The 19,811-nt window shown below is 40.4% G+C and overlaps 1 protein-coding gene across 11 annotated transcripts in view; it reads right to left on the bottom strand.

The window, feature by feature from the left end:
* CNKSR2 (connector enhancer of kinase suppressor of Ras 2) overlaps positions 1-19,811 on the bottom strand; it is a 369,272-nt gene that overhangs the window by 10,121 nt on the left and 339,340 nt on the right. The window contains exon 21 of one of the 11 annotated variants that reach the window (XR_012160437.1): positions 9,412-9,912. The exons of 9 other annotated variants lie outside the window; for them this stretch is intronic. Coding sequence is in view for 1 of the 2 variants with exons in the window: in XM_073357254.1 (XP_073213355.1) it covers positions 9,908-9,912 (5 nt within the window). In the remaining variant the exon portion in view is untranslated. Of the gene's footprint in view, positions 1-8,781; positions 9,913-19,811 lie in introns of those variants that run through there. One more of the 11 variants, XM_073357254.1, reaches the window with a different exon arrangement.

The raw sequence follows: 19,811 nt of genomic DNA, 5'->3' as shown, positions 1-19,811 counted from the left end.
CCAAGAACCAACACATATGTTAGAGGATTGAAGCCATTTATCCCTCTGTGGGTTCCTAAAAGAAAAGTTCCTGAGGGAGGATAGGCAGAACTCCCTATTCTCCTTCACTTCCTTTCCTGAGGGCAACCACCATCATGGTAACATCCATGTGGTAGCAGTTGTCATGCTGTTGTAGATGTTTGTTGTTTGTTTGCTATAACTCCGTACTAACCTCTTGCACGATGTGAATTTGGGTATGAGTGGAAGATTGTCCTCTTCCCCACTCAGCTATGTCCTTTCCCTTCTATTTCTTTTTTGTCTCCATGGCAGGTGTGGTTCTCTGGAACTGTGGTGGGGGCTGGGAGTTTACTCTTGAAATTGGTTCCTATGATTAGACGCTCCTGATCTCACAGATTGAGACACAGAGTATTTCTAAACTGCAGTGAGACACCTGCGGATGGCCCATGCCAGCTGATTCTGGCACGCAGGGCTCTGGCTGTGGGGCTGTTTAATTGTGGTGTAGACATTTGGGCTCAGGCTGCCGCCCAAGCTCTGGGACCCTCCTAACCTCTCAGGGTCCTACAGCCTGGGCTCCAGCCCAAAGGTCTACACCACAATTAAACAGCCCTTTGGCCCGAGTCCTGTGAGCCTGAGTCAGCTGACATGGGCCAGCTACAGATTTTTAATTGCAGTGTAGATATACCCTAAAGGATATGGTATCCTAAAAGCATCATGATTTGAGATTAAATTAAGTGTCTAAACTAGCTCATGGTTTAATCTAAGATAGCTCATGGTTAAGTGACTGGGTTAGTAATACATCAATTTGCCAATGGAAGGCCTCAGGTGGGGCTGTAGCTGTCTGATACGTTGCACCTGCATTACAGTCTTTTTAAGGAAGAATCAGGCCTCAAGGGATACCTGATTCAGATACAGAACAGATTCTGGAGGAGGGCTGTAGGCCTAGCGGGATTCACAGACTAATTTTAGAATGGCATCACAAACATTAGGTTGTTATTCATTATTCTGAGTTGGCTCCTGAGTCCCAGACTGTGTTTCTTTAGCCACCTGGCTCCTATGAAAAAAATGGTTTTAGGATTTCCATACATTGTTGCAGGTAAGAGTCCCTAATCTGGAACACTGATTGTTATTCCTGGCCGCATCCATTTCTTGAGCAGCGTTTTCACTTGGGTATAGAACAGCCCCCACATGTACTTTGCGGCACACTAGCCCTAAATTCTATAGCGAGGTCTCCAATTGCTATACCACAGTGGCACCAGTCTGTGACAATGAAATTTCTGCTGGAGATTCAAGTATATTCAACATCAGACATTTTTTATTTAATTAAATGTGAAACTGAATAATACACGCAGCACAGAAGCCATTGCATTATTTTGATATTCATCTTTCAATTTTGGAAGGTTTCTGACATGTATTTTACACTGCCTCTGAATTTACAAAGATGCCATAAACATTTTATCAGGAAGGGAAGATGGAGGTTTTTTGCAGCTAATGAGGAGAAAGTTGCGGCTTTTGGTACAACATTAAGGGATGAGAAATGATTTGAGTTAAAGACATGCAGATGCACTTTGGGATTTTGGCAGTTCAATCCCATTTGTGAGTTATCTGAGTTTTGTGAGTTGGTGAGAGTTAACTAGTTTCCTGACCCAGAAATCCTTGTCAATAACCATATTCCTCTTTACATTATTTCCCCCAGTATATCCAAGATCAATAGGTAAAACATTAGCTGGATATTGCTATTAAAATGGTCAGAGTGAACTAGTTACCATTGCTGATATGTACATAGTGGTATTAGGTTTCAGACATAACTCTTCATTGAGTTGAACAGGAGCAGTCCTGACCACTGAGAAGAATTACTGTCTGTTTGCAGGCTCAGGAAGACAACACTGAATCAGTGAATTCAGAAGGTTTCATATTCAATCCTATGGGTTAGAGCCTGATTCTGTGGCAGGGGATAGATGTTATAGACAGAGTCACAGAAAACACAGAGCCCTGAGCATAGATTTCTCATCACTCTTCTAATCTTAGTCTCTAAAGGTTTGTTATCTTCTTCAGAAGCTTTCCATATTATTGTTATTATATCAGCAGAGGTGTCTTCTTACACCTTCCATTAGTCCTCTTCCACTAAAGGGTTCATGCCACTACAGACCTGTGAAGCATTTGCAGTTAAGAAAGGTACCAGAAGAACTACAGATTACATCCAGTGCTATTAGCACACACATCATCTGTGAAAAGGTAACACAACACCATCAGCCCTCAACTTTGTCACCCACCAGACCGAGTGTGCAGGTGTTTCAAGGACCTACAGTCCTCCTTTTGAGGCTTGCAGGCTTTTAAGACCTGCTCATCATATTTCTGCTGTTCTTCCCACTGTCACTAAGATTCCTCTCCTCATCTTTAAGTTCCTCTTTCTTTTTAGGTTGCCAGCCATCTGAGCATATCTTCAGTATTTTGGGGAAAGAGAGCTTCTGCAGTTTGGTGAGGTTATCAAGGCAGTTGCCTCTTCCCATTTCCTTTTTGTGGCTGCAACCCTTTTCTCAATTATCCTCCACCTGTCTTCTATCCTCCAGGCTCACTATGTTGTTTTCTTCTTCAAATAATTAAATGTTTTGCTTTGCTAACTTTACTACTTGGTTACATGCTTCATCCAGCTATTCAGCGCCTCACTCGCTTAGCCACTACTCACCTGTAGTTAATTAAAGATGCATTTGAACAAAATTACCACCTTCTGAAAACCCTGAGAAAGTTGAGCTATAGACTTACTGGTTTCTATGTCAGAGAGTGAGCAAGGTGAAAATGATCAAACTGAAATCCCTGTGCTTTACTGAAATCTAAACTCCTATTTTCATTCCTTTTAATGAGGTCACACACTCTGGCTGAGAAACCAGCTCAGCTGAGCTTTCCCAGGATCATGGGGAGGTAATTTTATTAAAAAAAGGCATTAATTACATTATTAAACAGCTACCTTCCCCCCTGGAAATCTCACATGATTTGCTTTGAACTTTACAGCAAAGCCTTGGCAGTTCATCTTTAGCACCCGGAAACTAACTTCATGAAAAGTTTTAAGACCTTTTAGTGGCTGCTAGTGAGTGCCATGCCAGGGACAAGGGTTGGTTTCTGGCCACAGGTAAGTGGACAGGTTGGGAGTATTAGGTAAAGGAAGTCCTGACCCTCCCTCCTTCCCCATGCAAAAATCTGCCCTCCTTCCTTGTTTGCCTTCTTGACACTGAGGGCACATCCACACTAAAAGGTGTTTGCTGACCACGTGTTAGCTAATACATGGTAATTAACATGAAGTAAAATCCTAGTGCAGACAAAGCACTTTCTAGCTGTCACATGTGTTAGCAGGTTGAGATAAACACTAGGTGCCTGGATTTAGCTAATACATAGTAAGCAAACGTGAACTTCTAATGAAGATAAGGCCTAAAACATGACCTGGTCCCCTTATTCAAAATTCCCAAACCCTTACTCAGTCGGTCAGCCAGCAGAAGCGTCAGAATGTCAGGCTTGGAGTAGGGCAGGACCAGTATGAATAAGGCAAGCGGAAAAAGAACATGGAGGCAGGTGAGCAGGGTGAGGTGGCATTCTGCTTGGGAGATCTTCTGGTGCTCAACAAAAGAAGGGCTGAGGGAAAAAGGTAGGGAAATGGGAGGGATTCATTATGTTTAGAGAAGGGAGAGCAAGAAGGTCTAAGGAGAGAGAAGGTGGGCTTTGGCTGGGTTGGATGGATGGGAAGAGCCACTGAAGAGAAGTAACCTATTCTTCAGATTCTCAGTGCAAAATACCAGAGTACCATAAATTCTTCAGTGCTCTAAGGGTTAATGTTCATGTGACAGGGATCCTAAGATAAGTCTACATTACACAAAGGGGGAAAAATCAAAGTTTATAATTCAAAGAAATGAGAATTTAAATAGTTTCTACATCTATTTAGATAGAAGACTGATTGACAAAACTGAATATTTTCTCTTTCTCTCTCTCTCTTGATTTAGCCTAAGGGCATGTCTATACTGCAATAAAACACCTGTGGCTGGCCCATGTCAGCTGACTCAGGCTCACAGGGCTCAGGCTGTGGGGCTATCAAATTGCAGTGTAGATGTTCAGGCTTGGGCAGAAGCCAAGGGGGAGGGCCCAGAGCTTAGGTTCCAGCCTGATCCTGAATGTCTACACTACAATTTCATAGCACTGGAAAACTAAGTCAGCCGCAGGTGTTTTTATGCAGTGTAGTCATACCCTAAACCAAAAGAAGAGAACCACTCAAACCAGCAGAAGGTAAAATTTTTCATCTGCACATGAAGTCACCTCTCTGAGGCACGTTTATAAAGGAAGCCATAGTTAGATGGAAAATCAGCTCATAGTAGGAGAGCAGTGTAGTTCCCACGGGTGATTACTGAGAAAAGAACAATTGGCACAGTGTTTAAGTACAGCACAGAGTAGGCAGGAGATAAAATGTGATGCAATTCTGGTCTGCATGGAAACCAAAGGCTAATCAGCTGGTCAGCATGATTTAGGACAGATTCCTCTATTAAAGTGCAAAAGGAAACCTATATCACTTATCACCTCCTTCTCTGTACTTACAGTAAAATAAAGGTCTGAATGTTATTTGTTTCTTAAAATGAACCCTTTTTCAAAGGTAAATGCAAGCTGTGTTAATCTCTGGGATTCTTTTGAAATTCTGCGGATCACTTTCCTTTGCATCTTCCCTCCCTTTTTGCCTTCTACCTCTCCTGCCCTCTCTGTTTCTTGCAATCCCCTTCGTTTTTGTTCTTCTTTCAAAGTAGTAGGATGCTAATATCTAAACTGCATTGTTAAATATATTCACCTAAGTTTGGGTCATTGCTGATTACGTACTCTATGTATCTTATGACTTTTAAAACAAAACTTGTATTTTTGGACAATATAAGCACTGTACCCAGATGTACCGACACTTTTTTCTTAACCTGTGTATTATACAATGTTTTAACATTAGAGCTCCCACTAAGTCAGTCAGCAACACAGAGGTGATGGAGTGCTTCAGAGAGGCCTGTGTACGCTGAAGGGGGTGGGGGATAGAAAAGAGTTTCCTAGAACTCTCCCTGAATTAGGGGAGGGATGCCCTTAAAAATGAGCTGACATACACATTTCCAGAGTAAGTGTTAGCAGCTAGAGAATCAGAGGACAGGAGTATTAAGGTAACAGGCTACACCACTGCCTCCTGTACAGAGGAAGTGTATCTGGGAGATTTTTATCCATGTCCTATTTATGCCTGTTATGTAACCTTCAAGACACAGAGGAAATTGTCGAGGAAGTCTGCACAGCAGAGCTGTGTACACTCCTGTACAATGATTTACACTCATCATCTGAGACCTAGGGCCCGATTCTCCTCTTTTGTTGGTGAAATTGGTTCCTTGAAATAAAAGGAGCTATAAAACTGATGTAAATAAGGGGAGAACCAGACTCCTAGTCTGTGTAGGGTCTGAGGTATATTAAGCATATTGAAGTTGCACCTTACAGGCCTCAGCCCCATTGTGATAGGCACAGTACAAGCACATACCAATATGATCCCTGCTCTGAAGGGCGTACATTCTCAGGCTATTTAACCTCCAGTGCTCATGATCCATCAGCTCAGGCATTAATGCCAGAAGTGACCTTTATGATCACCTAATCTGACCTCCTGCACATTGCAAGCCATGGAACCAAACCCACACCACCCCGTAATAGATCCATAGCCTCTGGCTGAGTTAGTGAAGTCCTCAAATCATGATTTAAAGACTTCAAATTCCAGAGAATCCACCATTTGCTCCAGTTTAAACCAACAAGTGACTCATGTCCCACGCTGCAGAGGAAAGCAAACACCCCACAGGGTTTCTGCCAATCTGACCCGGCGATCAGTTAGACCCTGAGCATGTTGGAAAGACCCTCCAGCCAGACTCCTGGAAAAGAATTCTCTGTAATAACTCAGAGCCCTCCCCATCTAGTGTCTCATCACTGGCCACTGGTGAAATTTGCTATTAGCAGTCACAGACAGCCACTGCAGGCAGTCTCATCATACCATCCCCTCCATAAAGTTATCAAGCTCAGTCTTGAAGCCAGTTAAGTGTTTTGCCCCCACTGCTCCCATTAGAAGGAAGTTCCAGAACTTCACTTAAGTATGACTGTACTAGTGAGTGCAAAAGTGCATAGAAAAAATAAAATTCAAATAAAAATAAAATAATTCCTAACAGTAACAGGAAACTGATGATTAGAAGCAGAATTTATTGGCAATGACAAATATTTATAAATCTAACCTTTAATATTTGTTTTAAGTGCTTTATTTACATTATCTTCCATATGTAAATGTCAATTTAATTTTTATTTGCTGCTTTTTATTTTTTAGTGCCTCACTGGGAAAATTTTACATAATGAAAGAGTCTCTCTTGTCAATTTCCTATTTCTTTTCTATGCTACATGTGGAAATTAGTGTTTAATTTTGATGCAAACCGTTAAAGTGAAATAATCATTGCATTCACCATTACCATTCTCCCTGCAAGCTTCCTCTCATTCTCCTCAGTTCAGGGACAAAGTAAAACCATGCCACCCGGAAAGACAGTTGAAGTATTCAGGGGACAGTGCAACTGGAGAGACAGTTTGTGTCACTGTATAGATGGGAGCACTGTGACTTTTAAATGGATAATGATTTCCCCATGGATTAGTCCAGCAGCAACCATTTGGAAGCAAGTATTTCTTCAGCAAAACATTATTTTCATAAACCTAAACTGTAAGGGCACACGATGTTGCAAAAGGTTAAATGACAAATGGTAGGGACAGTTGGACATAGCTACATTACTCATCAGTCCAATTCGAGCAAAACTCACTCTTGTACAACAGCAATATCAGTCAAGGTTTATAGGGTTGGTAGCTAACTAAGTTTGAATAGAGTACATATTCCTAGTACATCACCTGTTCACAGAGAACAGGAACACTACTCCACAGGATAGTAAATGTCATATTGGTATGCTTTACTTTGCTGGATATTACAACACACAGGGTGAAATTTCCAAAAGCGTTTAAGTCCAATTTTCATAAGTGTCTAAGTCACTTAGGAGCCTCAATTCCATTTTCAAAAGTGTCTTAGGCACTTCTGAAAATTGGACTTAAGCGCTTTTGAAAGTTTTACTCATAGGTTTTATTTAGAACATGTCATATATGCCAATGTTCTTGCAGATTTCTTGATAAATGCATTAATTAGACCTCAGACTAATGAATCTGTAGCTTAATTTATATTTTATTTATTTAAGACATGACATTGCAAGATGTAAAGCTTGTCAGGTGCTGAATGCCCTCAACACCACTGTAGTCTGTTCTCCTCTAAGCACCACCTAGGACTGGGCCCCTATATAGCACCTTTGGTAACAAAACCTAAAATAACGACAACAAAAATTTAACAGCAATATACTCTTTACCACAGATTTCTTATGCAATTAAATGTCCAGATGCTGAATAAACTTTTGAACATGGAACGTGTGCACTTTATTAAAAAAACTTTCTCCCACAATTGGTACCATAATCATGATGGAAGAGACATCTGTCCCATATCCATTAGGAAGAATACATGTGTGCATTCCCACAGGAAAAGGGAGTAACAGAGTTTATGGGCAAAGGGTATGCAGAGGCAAATCTGGATAATTTGCCAATGAGTAATATAGATTTTTTTTATTAAGCAGAAAATAATACCTTTAAAAAACCTAACCTCATGAATAAATCAACTGTCTTCATTAAAGAAACGTTAACTGCCATTTTCCAAACTTTATTTTAAGGCATACAGAAAAAATATTTGACAAATGTGTATGCAATTAATGTCATGGGCTGCTAATTGCAGCCCTTCGGAATCCCTCTCAAAAATGGTAATGCTCATTCAATACAGTCTGTGATAGGAAAAAATGAAGCTTGAGTTATAATGCACAGTGCGGCAGATATATTAGCTCCTTCTGGCCTTTGGCAAAAAAGAGTAAATGAGCCATCAGTGGAACCCAAAATGGCAGCCAAAGGGCATTTTAGATTCTTATCTTGGCTTCTGGTACTCTAATTCATTTCCAAAACATTTAATTTCTAACTGATTCTGGAGTTTAATGACAGGATGCAAAGGACTGGTTCAGGTTGCAGGGCATTCCATCAAGGTTTTAACAATAAATCTTTCAGGTTGCAGAATCTTTATGCACTTAGCACTGATTTATCGACACTGGCAGAGGCAAGTATTTCAAAGGCAACATTATATAAAGAGATGAATTCTGCCTTTGTCAAGTGTTGGAAAGAGCAGTAAATTATATTTAAAAATCAATTCCTAAGGATACACGAGTAATAAAAACATGGTGGGTTTATCTGTTTGGTCAACAGGCAAAAAACTGTATCAATTTTGTAAACAACAAGTAACACTGGGCATACTTTGCTATAATAGGCATGTTCAATTTCTTGATTGGTAACAATTAAAAATGTCAAAATCATGGTGTTAAATATATAGATTGACTTGTGAGAGGCCCATTAATGTTAAATTGAAACACAATATGCATACTGATGAATATCCAACTAGCATATATGTCATAGTATACTGGATTTTTATTTTATAAAATTAATATTAAAACTATTATAGCTTTGTTACTGCTGTAAAGCAGAGAGATGCAATTTTATCCACTGCACAATTCTTACTTGTGAGGAAAAAAGCATAGTCTACTTATTTATAAAAGGGAAATATTTATATATAACTATATATATATAACTATATATATATATAATTTTATTGGTATTAACAGAACGCAATACCATACATTGAGCCAACAGAAAGAAAACATTTCAAAATACATTTTTAAAAGTATCTCTCCATAAGATAATATGAAATATCAAGTAATTAGCATTGACATTATTACAATACACCCGTAGCCAAATATATAAAGGAAAATCCACATTCTAATCACAGAGATAGAGGCAAACATTAACTCACAGGGGAGCCAGAACATAATGATAAATAACAATATTGGAATCTACTTTGAGTGACATCCAGACAAATACTGGCCCCAAAACAACCCCATGGAGTGCGAGTTCTATACAGAGAATACTTGATGCCTGTTCTGTGAGGCAGCATCACTCACATGTAAGTCCTAGAAGATAAAGGGGATTTGTAGATTGTATCTGTGGAGTCTAATAAATCCCAGCATGAGGTATCTTCTCCATCACCGTCATCCAAATCAGTGTGCCCTCTGATAATTCAGTATAAATCATTAAACATATATGAAGTCTCCAAATAGTCTGTACACACCTTGACTTGGAAGAATACACTTAATTTAGTATGATACAGCAAGTTAACTCCTTCACTTAAGTGAAGTACACTTAAATTATATTAGCTTTCTCTGCTTTGCCTGAATGAAGTCACTGAAGTCAATAAAAACAACAGGATTTTATAGTTACCATAGCTGATCCCTCTTTAATTCCTTGAAGTCTGCAGAACACAATTGTGTGTCATCAGAGCCCTTCCCCTGCCATGACCCTCTTCCCCTTCTGTTCTCCTATGCAGGGGGCAGTATTTTCTGCAACTGCGCTCCACGTAGACAGGATATGATTTTGTGCCTAGTCCCATTGTGGAAAGGATGCATTCTTCAAAAGACTGGTAATAGGTCTGCCCCTTTAACACTTTCCTGGAGTCCCCATATCCAGACATTTGGTTGTCTATGCTTTAAAATGTCTGTTCTTTTATAAACATCAAAGTTATTCAAGAAGAATTAAACTTTCTGAATGGAGGCCATTAGGTTGCTTGCAAGAGGCTGAAGTTGAGTCTCCGTCGTGCCAATTCTCTCCGATCTAAATTCTCTAATCATTAGTATATCAATCTGAGTCCAATCAGTTCAGTGCCAAGAGAAGTGGATCCGATTTGGCATGGAGAGGTTCTATCAACTCTCGCAGTGTATTAGCCTAATATGATAAAGCAGTGATACAATATGATGAAAGAACTGTGACGTGCCATTATTTCCATATCATATTAGTATATTAGAAATATCATGCAATCTTGATACAAGAGAAAATAGCAAATATGGCAAGATTTTCATAAGGTTTTAGCACTACAGTGCTTTTCTTGTCTGCATGCATGTGTGAGCACAAGGACATGGCACTGTTTTGGTTTTATACTATGATCCTTCAGAAATTTCAGTTTCTGGTGCACACAAGCTATGTAGGAGTGTGCAGTTTTGCATTTTCAATTTGCATAGACACTTTAAAAAAACGGAATGAAGACCAATTAAAAGAAGATCAAATAATCTAATGTATATCTACTTCCTCAGTGTAGTCTGTTTTAACCTGGATTAGCCCATTTGGCAAGCACTGGGAGAGGTCATGGGAGTGAGGGTGGAGGAGAGAGGGATCCACCTCAACCCGCTTGAATGTACAGGGCATACACAAACATGTCCTACCAACAGCTAATTATGAAAGAGCAGAAGTGGTGACATGAAATCTGGCTCATTTCACTCTCCCAACTGGAGACCCAGTATTGTGAAGTTATGAGTGGAAGATCAGAAATAGGGACAGGCCATTTCATTTTACCTAACTTTTGAACAATTGATGTTAGTGTGGGGTTCAAACATCATCACACTCCTGAAACTTATTGGGTCTGTGCTCTTAGAGGGTAGAAGGGTAGAGGGCATATAGTAAAATTATATGAATAGGGTTAAAACAGCTGCTTCAAAAGCCAGGCTGGCATAAATAGATATGTCTATTTTACTATATGCTGTATGTATTTTTATACACACATACATATACACACATATATACATATACAAACAAGTTTTGCTTTTTAAATTTAATCACTCTGGGAAAGGGCCCCTGGATTTAAACTACACAGAATAAAAAGGTTTGTGAATATAATCTAGCTTTACTAATATAGCCAAAATGTAATTTAATTGGTGAGGTTCACCCATCCCTTTTCAGGGAGAATTTTTTTCCCCAAAAGAGAACACCTAGGATGGGAAGAGGAGACAAGATCAGGAAGTTCTGCTTTTACACTTCAGCGTACAGTAGATCACCAGGGTTCAATTAACAGAAAAGAGCTACTACTCCAACAATGGAAGAGAGATATTAACACAAATCCTGGATGGAAAGAATGATAGGCCCATTTAGTTCATCCCCAGTCTTCTCAAAGAAAAAAAGTGTCTCCCAACAGGTATAAAACTGAAATGCTATGGGGCTCACATGGAGCTGCATTCTATCTTTAAATTCTTTGATAGTACTATTTCACAACTAGCAATTGTGCAAGCTATTCTGTATGCCAAAGCGGAGGAGGAGTGGGGGGAGGAGAACAGCTCATATAACAATAATCTGAGTATTGAAGTCTATAGGAGTTCTTACATAATCTATTGTCTAAAATAAGGAACACTTATCCTGCTGCAACTGCAAGTAGTAAAAAAAAGATTTCAAAACTTGCATGACTAACAATCCATTTTGATCAGGTATATTAAACCAGAATCCACTTTACTTTTGCACACAACAGGCTGATCTTGTGTGGTTTTTTTTGAGGGGGAAGGTTGCTTGAGTGGGGAGTGAGTGGGACAGAAAATGGAAACTCCTCAGACTTCCATAAGAGTCTGAGGAGTCTGCTGTTTCTGTATTGCACCATCATCTCTGAAATCTCACATAACTGGGTTCAGGACATCAACTGGGGTATCAAAGGAGAATTCTCCTTCATTCTCCTGACATTTTACCGGAAATAAGTTGACTCTTTGGACTTTGCGAAATACAGCAGGATTCACTTACATTACAACAAGGCTGCATTAACTACTGGATATCTAAAATCAGTTCTTTTATGTACCCTAAGTAAGATGGCTGGGAAATCCAACATGCTTTTATAGGAGAGCCTTCCATGTTGACTGTGTCCCCCTTTTTGACTGGCAGAGTGCACCATGGCCTTCTCTGGTTGGTGGCACTGGCAGAAGACATTTTTATGGAGCTAGAATTCAATTACGTTTTCGATTAGAAGGTGACAAATTCCTCAAAGAACTTTTAGCAAGAGATTCCTGTGAAGAGGCTATTCAGTAATGTTTTTACAAGAATTGTGGTAATACCATCATTAAATGGTAAGTTCCTTTTTTGTCATGCTTTAGATCTACTATCACAGTTCCATTATTAGTTCTTCACAGTGTACTATTACAGAAGTGTGAATATACTGCAGTACTATTTACTCATTGGCTGTTTAAAGGCAATCAAAATGAAAACTCATTTTTAAAATTATTAAGCATGCTTGGGGGCTAAATAATTTATTTTACTACTTTACAGTAATTGCCTTTAAAATCACAATAGATGCCACTGTGTAACCCCATATTAATAAGAAATATTGTGCTAACTGCATTATGAAGTGTTCATAAATATCAGCTTTTTATGGCAGGCACTGTATGATGTTATCATAGAATCATAGAATATCAGGGTTGGAAGGGACCTCAGGAGGTCATCTAGTCCAACCCCCTGCTCAAAGCAGGACCAATCCCCAACTAAATCATCCCAGCCAGGGCTTTGTCAAGCCTGACCTTAAAAATATCTAAGGAAGGAGATTCCACCACCTTCCTAGGTAACGCATTCCAGTGTTTCACCACCCTCCTAGTGAAAAAGTTTTTCCTATTATCCAACCTAAACCTCCCCCACTGCAACTTGAGACCATTACTCCTTGTTCTGTCATCAGCTATCACTGAGAACAGTCTAGATCCATTCTCTTTGGAACCCCCTTTCAGGTAGTTGAAAGCAGCTATCAAATCCCCCCTCAGTGTTCTCTTCTGAAGACTAAACAATCCCAGTTCCCTCAGCCTCTCCTCATAAGTCATGTGTTCCAGTCCCCTAATAATTTTTGTTGCCCTCCGCTGGACTCTTTCCAATTTTTCCACATCCTTCTTGTAGTGTGGGGCCCAAAACTGGACATAGTACTCCAGATGAGGCCTCACCAATGTTGAATAGAGGGGAACGATCATGTCCCTTGATCTGCTGGCAATGCCCCAACACATACATCCCAAAATGCCATTGGCCTTCTTGGCAACAAGGGCACACTGCTGACTCATATCCAGAGTCTCATCCACTGTAACCCCCAGGTCCTTTTCTGCAGAACTGCCACTGAGCCATTCGGTCCCTAGTCTGTAGTGGTGCATGGGATTCTTCCGTCCTAAGTCGGAAGAATCACTTCACCCTTTTTCAAACAGAAATTTACTTCTTTTCTTCCTCTAGCCCCGGAGAGTTATTCTAGCTAGGGAGTGGGCTGGTGGGAGATAGGTTGCTTAATTTTCTTTTTGCAAATCATTCACAAACTGACTCTGTATTCTTTTTTTCATAGCATCTGCCAAATAATTTAAACAAAGACGTTTCAACCTATAAGTTCTTTCTATGTGAACAGTTCACTTTGGTTATTGCTATTCGTGGTGTGTGACTGATCACCTAAGTCACATGTTATTGCTTCTGTTGCCTTGCAAGAGGTCAGCTTTTCAGAAACAGGAGATCAAACGACACACAATGGACAAGAACTTTTTGTTCGAATAAACATGAGATTTGCAAACATTTTGACAATTAAACCAGTTGTAGTTCACATATAACAATTAACATACCCCGATGAGAGACAGTGAATTGATCTGATCATATTTATTCATCAATTATTAAAACAGTTCTAAGGGCAAATGATTCCTCTAAAGTGATTACACAACCAAAACTGCTTGCTAGAAATCTTTGAAGATCCCTACAACTACTGGAAAAATGTAAGAAACGTGTGGTAGTGATGTATTTGGGCCAGTTCGCAGGAGTTGGAGGTCAGGTCCATATCAAAAGTGGCTGCGTGAGAATGAAGACACAGGATTGTATACGAACCCAGTGAATAAGACAGAAGGAATTTTCAGTCAGGTCCCTTAAACAGTTGGGAATGTCACAAATTTTCCAAGAATGACAACAAAATAGAAAGCAGAAGGTGAGCAGAAGATTTCCACCTGTGGGAATTGACTGGGAGTCACACTCAATAAGGGAGCTTACTGAGACATCAGATTTTAAAATGACTTCAGTACACAGAGTTCTAAATGAAGGGAGGGATGTAGAAGGTGAAAGCCATAATGCAGATTGCCTCTCTTTTCCCCTGTGAGAGTTGCACATAGAAATGAGGGCACACCAGCAGTCATTAATGAGCAGCTATCTTGAGAGAAGCCTCACTTTGATGTGATTTTTAACAAAACGCATAATACATTACTGCAGTCTTCTGGGAGCACACCTTTCAAATGCAAATGTGTTATGTATTTTAATTTCTAAACAGATTCTAATCTGAATAGTAATACCTTGCTTCTGGTAAATTTTCTTATTAACAAAGAAGTATACGGAGTAATAGCAGGTTTACAGAATTTCCTATTCTTGGAGTAAATACTTAATCTGCAGAAAAGCAAGTCTCTGAACTCACACTTTCTAGTGAAAACCACTGAAATACTAATTGCACCTTACATCTGTCTTCTCTCAGTTAGCAGTGTAACAGTGTGTATATGTATTTCTATCTCTATCTACATATTCACAATACAAACAGATATAGCACTCTGAGCAGGAGATTCTGTTCATCATCTGTTCCAATAATTTAACCATATTTCTAGTGCATTTATGTATATGCATTAAGAGCCAAATCCTGTGGCTTGAGTAATCAAGCTGACCTAGCAATGGATACAGGCTTTGGGGAAAGAAACACGCACACCATGAGCGGATTCACTGCTGCTTCTGCAGCTCTAGGGCTGCTGTAACTCCCCCTCCACTGGGGGAAACAGTCAGCATGTCTGAGTATTTTGTTTGAAAAGCTATTCTGACACATCTAAACTCTTCTTGATGAATGCTGGCAGATTTATAACCATTCATTTTTAAGAGTGGAAAGCCATTGCAATCTTCAGGCTTGTTTAGGTCAAACAGACACCTGCAGAGACAAGGGCTGCTGGATGGTACTTACACAGGAGTAAATGAATGAGGAAGGGCTTCAATGACACAGCTAACACTGCCTTTCAATACCCTGCCAGGAGAATTAGCATACTCCAGAGAAACACATGCTGCACAGCATCAGTGAGTTGTTTGGAGAATGAGGCTTACATGATGAGGAAGTAGTGGGTCACAGGAGCGTCACAGCTCTGGATAATGCCTTATAGAAAGATGCTACTGCATTAAATGGTAAATGAATTGACCTTGCCCAGATGGAGCAAGGAATGTGGAACACCCACTGCTGGATTATGAAGGAACATACTATCTTGCATATAGCAAGTTCCATCCTTTCCAATATTACCTGTCTTTTTAGAATTTTCTGTCTCCTTGAATATTGAACTAAAAATAACAAAATAAGAATACCAAAAGGGAACTTACTAAAATTTACAATACTGGGAAAAACAGCACTGATCTCACAAAGCAGTGAGGGTGGTGGTTACATTAAGAAATGTATACTCATCATTTCTTCTTGTATACATTTAAAAATATTACCTTTTCCTTTTTGTGGAGACAGAAGCAGGAAAGAAATCATGGGTCTGACTCAAAAACATGGCGATCCCCAGGGAGCACCTTTTCTCGTTCAGTTTTTACTGAGGTGGGGTTACTAAATGCTTTCTTTTTTACACAAATAAGCATCGATTCTTTCCGTACTCCCATATGTAGTTTATATATCAAGAATGATTTGGTTCCCCTCTCCATCTTTCAATAGCAAAAAGCTACACTAGAAGAATTTGAGAGTTGCAAAATGAAGCCCTCAGAACACTGGCGATGCCAAAGTTAAGGTTGCCTGTCTAAACTTAGCACTACACGCTTGGGAATACACACTGCAAAACAGCACACTACTTTTTCCCACATGACTCCTGCCTTATTCAGTATGTGGGCAGGTTCGTGCTCTGCGAGAGTGAAATTCATCCCTGCGCAGAGGATCAGCACAAGATATATGCACCATTTAAGGCCACAAAACAGGCCTAAGTAGGACTACAGTGGGGATTAGGCCTCATGTTGGCCCTCTGCTCGGAGTGAATTTCATTCCAAATTAGTGATTGATATTTATTTTTATACTTATTGCTCAATGTGTGGCCTCCATGTCTAATAGGCTGCACACCATCCAATAACCATACTAAATGAGGTTGGTGTCTTGCAGACCCAGACCTCATTTACACTTCAGCCCTGTTTCCTTCATTACAAGCTATTTTATATAATGGGTAGAAATGTTTTTGTTTTACTCTCTCTGTTCCTGAAAACAGTGGAATAGTTTTTGGTTGACTGCAGGGGAGCCCCTTGACTTTTCTGGTCATTTATGAAGGTTTTAATAACTGGATAACTCACCAGCCCCAAACTGGTGGAATGGTAGAACTATTGCCAGCCCCAAATGGTGGATGTTATTATAAGCAGGGCAATAGCTCTGCCATTGCTAAGGCTGAGACCAGCTTTCTGTTTAAAGCCTGATTCTTCCAAGTACTCTAAAACCTACATCCAATAAAAGGTAGGGATTGCTGGAAAACAACAGTTCCAGTTCATGAAAATTTCAAGGTTTAAAAATTTGGTTTTGCTCCAATGTTAAACAAAAATGTGACCTTTTGAAAATTTTCATGAAAAAACACGATCTCTCTCTCCCTCTCTCTATGAACAGCCAATTATCTGGCGTTTGGGGCACTCACCTGGGATATGGGAGATTTGAGTTCAAGCCCCTGGTCTGCCTGAATCAGAGCAAAGACTTGAGCTTTGGTCTGTCACATCCCAGGTGAGTGCTCTAATCAACAGGTATTGGCTATTCAAGGGTCTCACTCTGTCAATTCCATACTGGACCTGACAAACCTTCCTGATGAAATTTTTGCTGAAACCAATACGTTTCCACAAAACATTTTGATTAGACTAAATGCCATTTTTTGACTGAAAATAATTTTGTCAGAAAATTTTCAACCAGTTCTAAAAATTGGGTGCCTACCATGCATTATTTACAGAAACTATTATTGGTAGATGTGCAAAGTTCTTTTCAATTTTGGTGGGGCTTCTACTTTCTTCTCAGAATTATGAGGATTCCACCATTTTTTGCTTATTTTATGTCCTCCTATCCTCAGTTGAACAGGTTTGAGTTTGGGGCAAGCAACTATGCTGGGACCATGGGAGGGGTCTTCTTTATGCAAGACCAAAGCATTTAGTAACTTTTCTAAACTAGCATGGATGATTATTCCTAGATTCAGGAAGCCAGCTAGTTGGGAAAATAAAAACAGCATAATTGCAAAGAGTTTGGCAAATGTTCATTGTTATTTGTATAAGTTTGTATACGTAAAGTTATAGGTGTTACCATGTAACTGGAAGAACAAGTGCAGGAAAGAGGGAGCATGATGATGTTCATGTATATTTGCATATGTAGAAAGAGCACAAGATGCTATTTGGATTCTAGTTGTCCCTTCTCTGTGAATTGTGAATTCATAGAGTGGTTATTGACCTTTCTGTATATTCTGTACATTCTCTAGATTCCTCTAGGAAATGACTTATGTATTTCAATTTGATTATTCTCACCTATGAGAATTCCAGATCATATGCAAAAAGGCTATATTTGGAATGGAGGCCAATGCCAGTTCCAATATCAGCATGAGCTGAAATTAGTCAAATTATCTGCGATTGCCTGAAGTTCAACTTCATTTTACCAAAACCTCTCTAGTTTACACACTGGATAGATCCAGTAGAACACTCCCTCTGAACTCTTCCTGCCCCACCCCCACTCTGTGCAGCAGGCTCAACAATTCCAGCATACTTATCCAGTGTCCTGATTAAACCACAGTTCCAAATTGAGCCCTCATTTGTGTTTCAAAACTACTCTAATGCTTTGGACTTGAAGCTTGGAAATAATAAAGAGAATCCCTCCTTACTCATTTTGTTCTTTTCTATGTGGCAAACTTATTTTTAACTTATATTCTCTCTAATATAGTTGAATTTAATATTGAATATTAGTGCTATTATCATAACAAAAATGCTTTTTACAGATGCTTCACTGATGTCAGCATAATTCTGGGAATGTTTTTTAACTCCCTGGGAAAGCCAGAGGAAACACAAAACTTTGTGGTTTTGTACATCCAGCAAAAGAATGACTATTTAAAAAAATATCTTAGTAATGAAATGGCAAATTTTAAAAACCCTCATATTTAGAATTTGAAGGGCAGATTACATCAGGTTTTATATTAGACTATTTCAAATGTGTTCTGCAGAACTTGAAAATGTCTGGGTCTAAAATTAGATTGATATGATGATACCTGGAATGAGAGCCTCGCCATGCTCCAGACCCCTTTATGCTATGTAAAAGGGAGGCAGTGGTGTAAAAGGTCTCTAAAAGCCCCAGTTCTGCCCCCTGGATCAGCTCAGTATCAGGAGGGACTATATTGGCTTAAAGCTATTTTAAGTCCTCCCTTCCCTTGGGCTGAAAGTTCTGTGTTGTTGTCAGGACCCTGGTCTCACACCCAGACCCACCTAGGTTTTCAGGAAGCAGCTGTGGCTGTCATGCCACATTGATGTGTTGGATTACCAGCAAATTCAGTCTTGGGTGGCCTGGATACCAGGGTTCTGCAACTAGCTTCCTGATTGGCCATGTGGTCTTGGTCCTGATTGGCTGGTGACTATATATAAGCTTCCTGCTTCCCTTCCGGCCTTGTCTGAGCAACAAGCTTTTTACCACTAGTTGCTGCTTGGACCTACCTGACCCTGCCTTGCTGCCTCACCTGACTCTGTCAGCCACCTTGCTGTATCTTTCCATTGGACTGGATCTCCTGGTGATCAGACCTCTTGGACAAATTCTGACCACTGATCAGGACTTCCTTTAGACCTGCCTCACTCCTGAGCTTTCAGCATTACCCTTTGATTTCCTTGTGGTCTTGTTCCTGTTCCAAGGAAAGGGGGGAAAGGGGCATGGAAACCACCAGGGCAGCATTGCTGGCGCCCGCCAGAACATCAAGTCCCTAGGAGCAGATCGCCCTCCTACAAGAAAACCAAGCCATATGGGTCATGGTGGACTGGCTCCAGGCGAAACCCTCATCGTGCAGGAATGGATCACACAGAAGCAAATGGGAATGTCTTGCCCAGCCTCATGGCTCGCAGCCCCCTCAGTATCTGAGCCCATGGTGCCTTTACTGGAGCAGTATCTGCAGCAAGTTTTGTGGTTTTGTAAATCGGTGCAGGGTCCTATTTATGTTGACGGCCCATGTCTGTGTGACGGACCAAGCTGAGGTAGGCCTCGTCATTAGCCTCCTCACTGGTGAAGCCTTGGAGTGGGTATCTCCTCGTTAGAACAGGATCATCCTCAATTGGTATTTGGGACTCCTTTCTGAGGGCTTTTAGAATGGTTTTCAATGATCCCTACCAGGCCCTCATAGTGGAGGCTGCCTTACGGTGGCTCTGTCAGGCCGGGATCACCAGCATCATATGTGGGTTGTTTCCAATGCTTGGCAGCAGATATGGCTTGGAATGAACCGGCCCAGCTGCATGAATTTCAGACAGGCTCAAGTTATGAGATAAGAGATGAACTAGCCGACATGAAGCCACCCCCCCTGCACAGGACTTGACACCGCTATTGAACTTTCTTTTCTGATTGACACACAGCTTAGTGAGTGGCGACATGATAGGAGAGAGGATCCAGTTCAGGTCCAGGCTCTACCTGCAACCCCCAAGCCTGAGCCCACATAGGTGGACTTGGCACGAGTTTGGCTTCTGAACAGGAACCCTGGTGATGAGAGAATATATGATTTTTCCTGAGGCTACATGGGCCATGTGTATTCTGCCTGGCAAAGGCCCCGAACTGTGTACCTTTGGGAAACACCCCCCGCCCAGCCTCAATAAGAAGGGGTTAAGCTTAGGTTACATAG

The sequence above is a fragment of the Lepidochelys kempii genome, chromosome 1 (assembly GCF_965140285.1).
Source record: "Lepidochelys kempii isolate rLepKem1 chromosome 1, rLepKem1.hap1, whole genome shotgun sequence".
Taxonomy (NCBI): Eukaryota; Metazoa; Chordata; order Testudines; family Cheloniidae; genus Lepidochelys; species Lepidochelys kempii.
This window is presented reverse-complemented; position numbering and strand designations above follow the sequence as displayed.